Source organism: Mirounga leonina, unplaced genomic scaffold, assembly GCF_011800145.1.
Source record: "Mirounga leonina isolate KUSES-001 unplaced genomic scaffold, KU_Mleo_1.0 Mir_175, whole genome shotgun sequence".
NCBI classification, from domain to species: domain Eukaryota; kingdom Metazoa; phylum Chordata; class Mammalia; order Carnivora; family Phocidae; genus Mirounga; species Mirounga leonina.
The window spans coordinates 21,812,490-21,824,715 of record NW_023270453.1 but is presented as its reverse complement, the minus strand read 5'-3'; the positions used below and the strand labels follow the sequence as shown (position 1 = coordinate 21,824,715).

General features: G+C 63.1%; 2 protein-coding genes across 3 annotated transcripts; one reads left to right on the top strand and one right to left on the bottom strand.

The window, feature by feature from the left end:
* The first annotated feature begins 3,077 nt into the window (after positions 1–3,077).
* Positions 3,078–3,530, top strand: GNG13 (G protein subunit gamma 13). The gene is made up of 2 exons (XM_035021863.1): positions 3,078–3,202; positions 3,382–3,530. The coding sequence occupies exons 1-2, from the start codon at positions 3,105–3,107 to the stop codon at positions 3,485–3,487; spliced, it is 204 nt and encodes a 67-aa protein (XP_034877754.1). The 5' UTR covers positions 3,078–3,104; the 3' UTR covers positions 3,488–3,530.
* A 20-nt stretch (positions 3,531–3,550) lies between these two features.
* CHTF18 (chromosome transmission fidelity factor 18) lies at positions 3,551–12,212 on the bottom strand. Of its 2 annotated transcripts, XM_035021862.1 has the most exons (22): positions 12,069–12,212; positions 11,685–11,879; positions 11,453–11,603; positions 11,118–11,286; positions 10,465–10,557; positions 10,325–10,377; positions 10,108–10,240; positions 9,004–9,213; positions 8,747–8,844; positions 8,391–8,514; positions 8,159–8,307; positions 7,880–7,973; positions 7,473–7,571; positions 7,262–7,392; positions 6,926–7,097; positions 5,797–6,021; positions 5,564–5,713; positions 5,357–5,487; positions 4,574–4,718; positions 4,314–4,460; positions 3,914–3,971; positions 3,551–3,836 (listed from the first exon to the last, which is right to left on the bottom strand). In XM_035021862.1, exons 1-22 carry the CDS (start codon positions 12,157–12,159, stop codon positions 3,700–3,702), a joined length of 2,955 nt encoding a protein of 984 aa, XP_034877753.1. In that variant the 5' UTR covers positions 12,160–12,212; the 3' UTR covers positions 3,551–3,699. The 2 variants fall into 2 exon arrangements, with proteins under 2 accessions (XP_034877753.1, XP_034877752.1); XM_035021861.1 differs by having other exon boundaries at positions 11,453–11,879.
* Positions 12,213–12,226: the final 14 nt, after the last annotated feature.

The window sequence follows — 12,226 nt, the reverse complement described above, 5'->3', positions numbered from 1 at the left end:
CCTCTCCCAGGGGACTCTCCAGTTGCTGTCAGGCCAAAGCTTGGCCCTGGGTGCCCAGTTCTGCCTGTGCAGTCTGAAGAGAAGGCATGACTGGGTGGCAGGGTCGGGCCAGCCCAGGTCTCAGCCCAAACCTTGAGCCAGGCCTGAGGGCCAACTTGGGGCCCTGCCCTGGGCTGCCCACCCGGTGTGAGCAGCACCCCGGTCCCACGAGTGTTCAGGGCTGCCGGCCATCTGCCCTGAGGAGGATGGCAGGGCCCTGGGCTCTAAGCTCCCCCACCCCCCATAAATCCATAATAAAAATAATCCCTCATTTTCCTGATGTGCCCCAATTCCAGAAGTGCTTCCAGATGCATCATCATGTTGATGCATGAGAGGGGCCAGGGACGCACAGCTGACCCCATTTCACAGAATCGCATCAGGGAGGGCTCGGGAGCCCAAAGGGGCAGGAGGCACCCCATTCTCCCTCCCAGGTGAGGACACCAGGACCATTCACAGGCCCCCAGCCCAGAGGAGGCTGCCAGAGCTCCTGCCAAAGGCCTAGAGCAGGCCTCTGTGAGGGTGGACGTTGAGAAGCTGAGCCCTGCTACCTTCCGCGGCTGCTGTTGCTGCCTGGGGGCCCCCTGCCCAGGATGCAGCCTGGTACCTGCATCACCCAAAGGCCCCAAGGGCACAGCTCCCCCAAGAGCTGGGCAGCGGGGCCTGCCAGACACAGCCAGGGCATCAGGTCTGAGGAGAACGGGATGTGGTCTCGTCCCTGAGGGATGGAGGGCAGAGTGAGCGTCTGCTTGGGTCCCATGAGGGGCCAGCTGAGGAGCAGGCAGAGAGGAGAGGGGACGGGCCTGCAGTGAGGGAGGAACGCCCCCTCCCTCCCCAGAGCCCCCAAAGCTGCTCAGCCTGGGCTTGGGCACCCCTGAGCCAGACACAGCCTCGCATCCCCTGGGCCTACACAGAACAAGTCTGGGTATTCCCAGCCCAGGGCCAACTGAAGAGTGGACGGACCCCCAGCCCTCAGGGCAGCTACCCAGTCAGCCTGCCGCCGGCCTAGAAATGGGGGACACAGGCTCACACCTGTGGATGGCTCAGCTCCAGGGCACTGCTGAGGCCCCAGGGGCGTGCAGTGTCCTGGCCTCATCCCTGTTACTCCCGCCTGGCCTACGGCTAGAGCCTGGCAGCGCATGGACGGCTAGGGTACAGTCTAAGGGATGAAAGTCTTCGGTGCCAGCCCCACTGTAGGAGACCACTGTCCACGGCCAGAGCTGACTCCACACTGCCATCCCTGCATCCCCCATCCGCAGGGACTGACGGGGCGTGCAGAGTGAGGCCAAGTCCCTGGGGTAGGCCCAGCACCGAGGAGGAGGGCAGGGGGGAGGGGGCGGTGCCAGGGCCTGGCCCCAGGTGGCAGGAGTGGGCGGGGCACCTGCCTGGGCTCTGCCGGCCTGTGTGCCCGCTCACTCATTCACTTGGCCCTCGCTGTCACTCACCATCACTTGGTCCTTGTCACTTGGCCCTTGCCGGCACCGTCCAAGGTAGGTCCAATGAACTGGCCCCCCGTGCAGAGCAGGAAACCGAGGCGGCGGGTCCCGCTGGGCTGACCTGGACCATCCTAACCCCCAGATGCCCCTGCCTGTTGGTCTTGTGACCGAGGCGGCTGCCCTGCGCCTCCCAACAGGCCCGACCCCACCGGCGGGGAGGACCCCCTCGGTCTTCGGGCGGGCGGGGCGGGGGCGGGGGCGGGGCGGCCGAGGGGGAGGGAAGCCGCGTCCTGCGCCGTGCGCGCCGCCCGCAGTGCCCGCCGAGCGCCGTGGCCGGGGGCGTCGCGGGGCGCGCGGGACGGGCGGCCGGTTCCGGCGGCGCTGCGCGCAGGTAGGGCAGACAGGGCAGGCGGTGGGCGCTGCGGGCAGACCGCCGCCCCCGCCCCCGCCGCGGAGAGCCCCCCACCACGTGGCTGTCCGACCAGGGGTGGGGATGCTGAACTTGGGGTCTCTGGGAGGGGAGTAACTGCATGCCCCCTATTGGCTGTCCCCCCCCATAAAGGCAGGCTCTGCTCCCCTACGGCTCTTACCCCTGGCTCCTAGTGTGGATGCTCTGTCCCCAACCGACCAGGGCCGACCCCCACCCCCCTCAAGATGGAGATCTTCCAGCCTGGAGTCCCCTCCACAGGCTAGTGCAGACAGGGTCACACTCCTGTCAACCCCTGCCTACCCTCCCAAGGTCCAGAAAGCCAACCCCCTGGCTCTCAGCCTCCCGTGATGGGAGCAGGGCCTGGGGGCCAGTAAGAGACTCCCTGGGCCCCTGGAGTGGGCTTTAGTCAGGGAGGCAGGAAGCAACCCGCTTTGCCAGGCTGGTACACAAACAGAAACTGGGCCAGGCGGTTTGTGAACAGTGTGGGGGCAACACGGGGCAGCAGAAGGCTGTAGCCACTCCCAAGTCCCAGACCAGCTGTGCAGCCTGTGACCCCAAGACCCTCAGCACCTACCCCCCCCAACCCCTTGGCTAGAGATGCAAATTGCAACCAAATCCTCCAAGCCCCAAGATTAATTTCCCTTGGGTAGGCTTCCCCATGCAAAGCAGAGGGAAGGCACAGGAAGGAGGCCAGGCACAGCCCCACCCCTCACGTTAGGGTCTGGATTGCCCCCTCTGCAACCAGGAATGGGAAGTGGGCCTCGCAGTTGGAGGGTGGGCTTCTGGGAACCCATCTGTGCTGTGTGCCTGGTCCTGCTATGGCTGAAACACTGCCCCTTCTCTCTCCCAAGAGACCAGGCCATGGTAAGGCTCTGATGGGGGTGGGAGGTAAGGATGCAGAGCTCAGAGTAAAAACTTTTCTCTGCAGTTAATTAGCCCCATGGGGGGAGGGGCAGACACACGGGACCTCATTAGTGGGGCCTCAGCTCCAGGCCCTGCACCATGTGGACTACGTGGGTGCCTCTGTGGACCCCCGGGAAAGGGGTGGTACAGCCCCTGGGGACCTCCCAAGCAGCGGACCGGCTATCAATCTGGTGGGGAGGGAGCATCTGGGGGTTGACTGCAGGCTGGCAGCCCTCTGGCTGTTGCTTCCTCCTGTGTTCTCCAGCCCCAGGCTGGCCACTTCCGAAGCTCCCGACGCCATGGAGGAGTGGGATGTGCCCCAGATGAAAAAAGAGGTGGAGAGCCTCAAGTACCAGCTGGCCTTCAAGAGGGAGATGTCGTCCAAGACCATCCCTGAGTAAGTCCCCAGGACCCCACCCCACCCAGGGTTGGCTCCAATCTGCATTTCATTTCCCTGCCCTGTGTTCGTTTGCATGAGCCAGAGCCATGGCCCTGCACCTTGCCATTGGGCAGCACTTCTAAGAAGCCAGGCACCCACCTGCTCAACCTCACCCTCCCCACCCTACCCAACCACAGGCTCCTCAAATGGATCGAGGATGGGATCCCCAAGGACCCGTTCCTGAATCCCGACCTGATGAAGAACAACCCATGGGTGGAGAAGGGCAAGTGTGCCATCCTGTGAGGCCCCCCGCCCCACCCCCGGGCTCTTGCTTCTGTAGGGAGGACAACTCCATAAAGGTGTGACTTTTATAAAGACTCTTTGAAAGCGTCCGTGCTTTTGTACATTTTCTGACGGAGAACTCGCAACATGACAGCATCAAGCGTGGGGGCCTGGGGCGTCTCGTGTGGACCCGGGGCATCCAGCACGGGCTCACGGTGTCAGGTGCACCCCGGCTACAGCAGGTCCCTGATGTAGACACTGCGCCGCACAGCATTGGAGACGCCCTCCTTGAAGCGAAACCAGACGTCACTCCTGCCCACCGCCGTGCCTATGTGCCGCTCAGCCGCGTCGGTCTCCGGGGCCACATCTCCTGTGGAGGCCACATGGTTGTTCCTCTGCCTTGCCCCGGCCCCTGCCACCCCTCCCGTGCCTCCCGCGCCCACACACCTGCACTCAGGGCTGCCGCTCTCTTGAGGACCACACGACCAAAGAAGTCCCTCTCAGGCTGAAGGGGGCAGGCTGGTCAGGCTCTCAGCCTAGACGGGTGGCGGGCACTCCCTGCCCTGGCGGGAGGGCCAGAGGCCCCCTCCCAGGGAGCAGCCAATGGCCCCAGGCTGTGGGAGCAGATGCCCACCTCCCCTTCCCAGACCCGCTTCACGCTGGAGCAGACCCACTCGGCACATGTCCCTTTGGTCCCTCATCACCCACATGGCAGCTTCCTCCTGCCACAACCAGCAGAGCCCCCTCTCGCCCAGATGGAAAGCTGGGGCCACAGGAAACCCCCCGAGGCTGAGTAGCAGGCAAGTGACAGCCCCCCAGGGCTGAGAACCAGCCACATCCCTCACACCTTTTCCTCCAGGGCCGCTCTCTTCAGGATGTGCTCCAGCCGCTGCTCTAGCCGCTGCCCCTCATGGCTGTGTGAGGTGGGCGGCTGTGCCCCTCTGTCCCCGGCACCCCCCAGTGGAGCCTCGACCCCTGGGGGAACCCCGCCCACCTGCAAACAGAAGGTGTGGTGAGGGCTGACTGGGCAGGGCCAGTCCAGGGACAAGGTCCCTTCCGACGGCCCTGCCCTCCCTGGCCTGGCTCTGGCCCCCAGGGTGGGCTTACCTGGGGGCTGTCCCCAACCCGGGCCAAGGCCTCCGCCCGCCGCATCTTCTCCATTTCGATCTCGCGGGCAATGAGCTGCTTGGCCTGGTAGGTGAGGGGTTTGCGGGCGGGCAGCTCAGGAAAGCGGCAGACCTCCTCCACGTTCCTGCTCTCAGGGCAGGTCAAGAAGTACGCCATCAGCAGCACAGGCAGGTGCTACCTGCCCACCCGTCCCAAACGCCAAGAAGCAGGGGCTGCAGTGTGCAGCTCAGTCCTGCCAATACAATGCCTGGGCCCATAGCAGCAGGGGATGACCCACCCCAAGCCTCAGTTTCCCCAACTGCTTGTGGGCATGAGAAGGGAACCATCCCGAGGCTGCAGGATGAAAAAATGAGACAACAGGGCAGGGCCTAGGCTCAAGGCTGGAGCTGAGCACTGGGAACTGTCACCATTACCGCCTCCTTGCAAATGGCACAGAAAGCGATGGGCACTGGTCCCCTTGTTGGGCAGTGGGGCCCCGGGGAACATCTCAGGATGGGGCCGCAGCGCCCTGGGGGAGCTCGAGGACCCTCTGGGAGCAGTGCCTGGGGGACACTGAGGCAGGCAGAGCCTCTGAAATAATGCCCCGTAAGGGGAACCCCCCACCTCACAATCACATCTGCGCAAGTGCTGAGCTGGAACTGACCCCTTATCGCTGCCCCACAGGCAGGAAAAGGGAGACTACACCTCGCCAAGATTCCTGGCCTCACTGCCGTAGCACCCGGAGCCCAGCCTCCTGTCCCTGGCACCCCACTGCAGACTCACGGCTCTAGCCTGTAGACATACTGCCCGTCGGGCATGCGCTCTTGGCGGTAGGTGAGGCTGTAGGCAAGCATGGTGCCCACGAGGCTGGCCAGCTGCTGCTTCTCACGAGTGCTGTACAGCTGCGTGCTCACCTGTGGGCAGGGACGCTGAGCATGGCTGGGCCCGCCCCCACAGCGGCGACACCCCCACTCCGGACGAGGCACTCACAGGGCGCAGCTTGGGCGCAAGGATGTCCAGAATCAGACAGAGGGCATCCAGGACGAGAGCCTGAGGTGCAGCTCGGCTGCGGGTGGCAGGTGCGATGCCCGCCACCAGCGTCTGGATGAGGTTCTGTGTCCGGCTGGTCCGGTTCTGGGCCTGGGGTGGAGGATGAAGCAGGCCTAGGAAACCCAGGCTCCCTGGGCCAGACCCCAGGCCCAGGCAGGGTTTAGGAGACACACCTCCTGCTGGCTGCTGGGGAAAGCAATCCTCGGCACGTGGCTGGACGCAAAGAGCAGGTGGAAGGCTGCCGGCAGGAAGGGCAGGTAGCGCAGCAACTGGAAAGTCTGGCTGTGATGGGCGGCGCGGCTCAGCAGGTCATCGAAGGCCAGCCAGTCAAGGGCCGCGCACACGGTCCCCAGGCTGGAATCCCGTAGCCGCAAGCGCAGGAAGTTGTCAAACAGGCCCTGGGGGTGAGCAGGTGGGTGGGCTGCTGAACCCCCCCCAGGCTCAGCCCCCAGCCCACATACAAGCACCTCCCACCTGCCCTGCCAAGCCCAGGGTCTCTGGGAGAGCTGCTAGCACCAGCACGTGGCCCTGAGGCCCCGAAGGAGGAGCCAGGAAGGCCCAGCCTGCCGCCCCACTGTTTTGAGAGATGCAGGACAGAAACCCCTACCCACGACTGCCTCAAGGAGCCCACAGGCTCCAGTACCCACCCCCTCCCCAAAGGAAGCTCTGCAGCCAGAACAGAGGGCACAGAGCCCCTGCTCTTGTTCCACGTGAGACTCTCATTCCCTCGGGGCGCACACAACCCCTCCCTGTGGAGAGTTCCGGATTTATCAGATCCACAGCCACTAATCCAAAGCTGCTTAGTCAGGGAGACAGCTTAGGCCAGGCTTCCCTGGGGTGGGGGGCATCTCTGCCACCTGCTCAAGCCAAAACTTTACCCTGCCTGCTCTACCGCACATCCCCGTGCCCACAGTTCATGTCCAGAACGGGGACCCTCCCAGGCACTGACTCAGGCTGTCTAGCCCCTCCCGCCCCAATCACCTGCGTCCCGACCAGCAACTGGACTGACCCCGTGAGTCAGATGACACCACGCACCCAGCCCACCTCCCCTCCCTGCCAGCCCACGCCGGCCCCCACCCCACCCACGGCACCAGCTAGTCCCTCCTCCCAGGCCTCTGTCCCTGCTCCCCATCACCTTTGAGAGAGCTCCCTGAGGCACCGTGTCCACCACCCCTTGCTCCCATCCCATTGCTCCTTGAGCTTGACACCGTGTGAAGCGTCTCCGGTTCTCTGGGGACAGAGACACAGACAGATGCTAGCATACCAGCACCCCCAAAAACACTCAAGGCGGAGCAAGATTACCTGGACCACCTTCTCGTGCTCCCCTGCGGAGGCAGCCACGTGCAGGATGTGGTAGAACCGCTGGGAAGCCGTGGTCAAAGGCGCCTCGGCAGCACGGGGCCCCAGACCCAGGTGCCCATCATGGAGCGAGAGCATGTGCAGGGGCAGGGCCGGGTCCTGGCCCCAGCGTTGCCTGCAGAGGGGTGCCAAGGCTGGAATGGGGCCCCACCTCTTCATCCCCCTCCAGGATGCCTTGCTCCCCAAAGCGGCCCAGGCATCTGTACACAGACCATGCTCCCCCAGGGCCCATGCGGCGCTCAGTCTGCCACAGGAGACGGGGCTGGCCTGCCCACTTACCTCTGGGCCCGGGGCAGCTGGAACACCTCCTGCCACACAGAGAAGAGCCCCTTGCGCTGGTCCTTGAGGCCAACTCGTGTGGCCTGCACAGCCTGCACACTCAGCTCCCGCCGGCCCCGCCCATGAAGGAACTGGACACAGACGGGCGGGGGCTGGTTAGCGGCGGCTGAGCCCTGCTGCACCCCAGCCACAGCCCCGCGCACCTGCCCACCTGCAGGGTGTTGATGCAGGCACGGATATCGTTGTCTGTCTTCTCACACAGAGCTGCCAGTGCGCCCGGGTCAGCCTGCATGCCCTGCCGCAGGGAGATCTGCAGGGAGGCAGGAGGGTGGGTGGCCACTCCCCCAGAAACCCACCCTGGGGCCCTCTCTTCCCTAGAACACAGCTGTAGATCCCCGTGGATCAGCCTTGGTCCCTGCTTCGAACCATTTACTGCCAAACAGCAAACCGGTCCAGTCACCCCCACATCCTGGGGCCAGCTGGGGGATGGGGCCCTGGATGGGAGAGGGGATGGCAAAGGAGAGGGACACGGGGCCAGGACAGGGGACACATCCCCACACCCCGCAGTCAGCCACGCAGCCCCCTAGTCATGTGTCCCCCGCTCCAGCCCTCACCGACCTCCTGTAGCCGCTGCGTGAGCCTCGAGGACAGTATGGGTGGGAAGTAGAGCAGGAAGGCCTGCTGTCTCAACTGCCTCAGGGAGGGTACAAACCTGCAGGGGGACAGGCACGTGCACACCACACCGCCCAGCCAGGGACATCAGGGCATGTGCCACAGCCCAGTGGGCAGAAGCAGCCAGGTAGGGTTGGGGGTACACCCTCCCAGAAGCCCTCTGCCCTCCCATGGAGCCCCCCACCACACCCCTCCCTGTGCAAAGCCCTGCTCCGGCCCACTCACTGGTCATTGCAGATGCAGATGATGGGCCTCATCAGGAGCCCCCCCTCAGCCCGGCGCCGCCGTCCCCCACTTGTGGGAACCTGATCCCCTGACTCTGCATCCTGTGGGCCCTTGCGGTCCAGGATGTTCAGAAGAACACTGATGGCAGCCTAGGGAATGCAAAAAAGACACAGTGAGCCCTAGCCCATTGCCCACCCACCTGCCCACCCACTAGGGCACCCAGGAGGCCCACCACGGGGGCCCCGTCAATCTCATCGATGACCAGGCAGTTGGGCTTCCCGCCAGCACCCAGCACCGACTCCATCTGCGTGGCCGCCTCAATGCACGTGCGGAAGGCCTCAGGGCTGCGGTCATCACTGGAACCATGAAGCCAAGGGCATTGCCGTCAGGGCAGCGTGGCCTCGGCCAAGACAGCAACCAAGGTCCCTGATCAGACAGTCTCCAGGGCTGAGCCACCACACCTACACCTCAAGGCTACCACCCCAGAAAGCCCTGAGAAAGTAAGAACCCCACTCCACTGTCGCCACCGCCAACCCACTGGGGTCTCAGGGCTAAGTCAGGATGGAGGTTGGCCTCCCTGCCACTTACCTTGCGTTCATCTCCACCACGCAGTACCCAGCATGCCGTGCAATCACATGAGCCAGGGTGGTCTTGCCAAGCCCCGGGGGCCCACACAGCAGTGCCACCTGCAGCCAAGACAACACAGATGCACACGTGCTATAGCCTATTACCACCCCGGCACGCTAAATGCGCCTCAGGGCCCCGAGAGGCTGCAAAGGCGCCGGCTGCCCAGAGAGCATAGCCCCCGGGCTCAGACGTGTGTGGCACAGCCAGGTGGGGCTTACCTTCTGCCGGGGCCGCCGGCTTGGGTCCAACTCAGCCTCTAGCATGTCCTCCAGCACCTGCTCATGGCTTTTCCATTTGCTGGAGCTTGGGGCCTCCTTGCCACCCCGGGCCAGCTCCACACTGGGCCTTGGCTTCCTAGCAGGCCTCTCTCGGCCAAACACCACCAGGTCCCACAGCTTTAGCCACTTGAGGAGGCAGCGGTTAGTGAACTGTAAGAAAGAAAGAATGGCCTGGAGGAACAGCCAGCACCGAGGACCCCTGTGCCCACCCTTCATGTCAGCCTGCTGTCGTTAAGCCCCAGAAAACACACAAGGAGGCTGAAGCTAAGTGGCAAGTGACCAGTGTCTGGTCACCCTGCCAGTGAGTGACAGAGTGAGGCTCATTTCAGAGCCTCCATTCCTATAACCCTGAGCCCTTCAGGAGCCCCCACCATCCCGAGGGGCATCCCAGCATCAGCTTCTATGAGTAAGAAAGGAAACAGAAGCTCCGAGGAGGTGGGGGGGTTGGATCCCCAGCCCAGGTCACAGGTGACCTAGAGCTTGCCAGCCCCATGCTGGCCTCAGTGTCCCCAACTACAATTCAAATGTGTAAATCAAAACCATCTTTTCTGGGCGCCTGGGTGGCTCAGTTGGTTAAGTGACTGCCTTCGGCTCAGGTCATGATCCTGGAGTCCCTGGATCGAGTCCCGCATTGGGCTCCCTGCTCGGCAGGGAGTCTGCTTCTCCCTCCGACCCTTCCCCCTCTCATGTGCTCTCTCTCATTCTCTCTCAAATAAATAAATAAAATCTTTAAAAAAAAAAAAAAAAAAAAAACATTTCTTCTGGGGCTCCTAAGTGGCTCAGGTGGTTCAGCGGCTGCCTTTGGCTCAGGTCATGATCCAAGGGTCCTGGGATCGGGCTTCATCCTGGCTGCCTGCTCAGTGGGGAGTCTGCTTCTCCCTTTCTCACTCTCAAAAAAGTAAATAAAATCTTAAAAACACCAAAAAACCATCTCTTCCATTCCAATGCCCTGTAAGCTGACAACATAAGAATTAGCTAAATCCTACAGCTTTCGTTTTTGGCAACAAAAGAGCAAGTCACGCTTGAACAATAATAAGGTCTCACGTCGTCACTGAGCAGCTCCGTGTAGGACCGAGGTGCGAACTCGTCCACCCAGAGGCAGTGCTGGGAGTCACCTTGGTTGCTGGCCATCTCTTCCTCAGGAGCTGCCAAAGGCTGGACCTCCTCCGACCTGAGGCTGAAGAACATTGTGCCTTTGGAAGGACTGCACACCCCCCAACTACAGGCTGGAGATCAGGGGTGGGAGGACCCACTGTGTCACCTGCGAAGTGTGTCTGAGAGCCGATGGGCCTCCTCGAGCAGCTGCTGCCTCCGCTGTGCAAACACCAGAGGTTGGGATCTGGATGGCTCCAACGTGCAGTCCCCCCACAGACCCACCCTTCTCTTCCCAGCAAGCCCCACCTCACTGTCGACCTGCTCCTTCAGGGACGCGAAGGACACACCCAACAGATCCAGCTGGCCGTGGCCTCGCCGCCAGATATCAACGAAAGGAGTCTGTAGGAAAGTGAGGGCAGCATTCATCCCGTTGCAGGACATAACTACTCACGGATCCCCTCCCAAAAGTGCTCAGGGACCCAGGTGGCATTATTTCAGCACGAACATACCAACAACAGGACAAGCTTACTCTCTAAACAATAATTCCAAGAAAAAAAAAAGTGGGATGAAAACAACCCTAAGGAAGAAAAAAAAAAAGAAAAAAAGAAGATATGAAAAGGAGGGCGCCTGGGTGGCTCAGTCATTAAGCATCTGCCTTCAACTCAGGTCATGATCCCAGGGTCCTGGGATCGAGCCCCACATCGGGCTCCCTGCTCCGCGGGAAGTCTGCTTCTCCCTCTCTCACTCCCCCTGCTTGTGTTCCCTCTCTCACTGTGTCTCTCTCTTTCAAGTAAATAAATAAAATGTTTAAAAAAAGAAAAAGAAGATACGAAAGGGAAAGGGAGGCAAGCCAGGTGAACTTCCTGAGGGGTGCCCAGGGTCCCAGTGGGGACATGAGGTCTAGGACTCTCCTGGGCAACACTGAGCCCCCCACCCCCTTGTGGCCACACAGCACCCACCTGCACCCCTGTGCCCACTGGGTCAGCCCGCAGGACCAGAAAAGCCCGGCAGCCACCCATGGAGGTCACACTGACATAGTCCTCCAGGACAGGGGGCCGCCTCAGGACGGGATTTCGGGCTGCTGGCGAGGCCTGCAGGAGACCCACATCAGCACCAGCATCCAAGAGCCTGGGAAGGGACAGGGACTGTCTTAGGGACTCACCCCTCCTGCTACCATCGGAGGAACCCAGATCCACTCAACTATACATCCCTCCCACCCACCCCCAGCCCCAGGCCTCCGGAAACCCAGGATCCTTCCACAATCCCTGGGACACCTGTGCCCCCAGCCACACACCCCTTGCCCCACGGCTCAGTGGGGACCTCGGGACTCGGTGGGGGGGTGATGCCCCTGGCAGGGGAGTCAGGAAGGGGCGGCTCTTCCATCTCCTCGGGCCTGAAGTTCAGCTTCTTGACGACTTCCAGCCTAAGCCGTTTGACCCTGGGGGCTGGGGAGGGAGACGGAAGGAACAGAGGCTCTTCCCCAGCCTCACACCCCAGCCCTGGGCCCTGGGCCCCTGCGGACATACTGGGGGGCAAAGCCGTGTCCCTCGGGATGTGGTCGGCCAGATGCCTCTTCGTCGCACTGCCATTGTGGTTCCCTGGACGTCCACCTGGAGAGCAAGGAGTGGCAGCGTCGCCTCCAGCAACGGCCTCCTCGGACGTCAGCCGGGACCGGCCCACCGTGGGCCAGGGGTCCCTGGGGGATGACAGGGCCGCCGTTCCTGCCAGGAGGGAAAGATGACAGCAGCTGCGCTAGATCGGCGCGTCCCCACATACAGGCAAGAGCTCCCGCGGCCGGCGGCGCCGGAGGACCCTTCTCGCTCCAGCCTCGCGGCCCCCGCTCGCCTCCCCTCCTCCAGGCAGCCCTCCCGGACTACGGGGGACGAGGCTGCGGCGGGGCCCGCGCCCACCTTCCAGCTCCGCCAGCACCTCCAGCTCGTCCGCGAACTGGCTGTGGAAGTCGTCCTGGGCACCGCCCAGCTCGAGCTCGAGGTCTCCCATGGCTCCCGCTCCCACCGGACCAGCCGTCCGCTCCGAACCTCCCGCGCGGCCGCCGCGCGCCGCACCC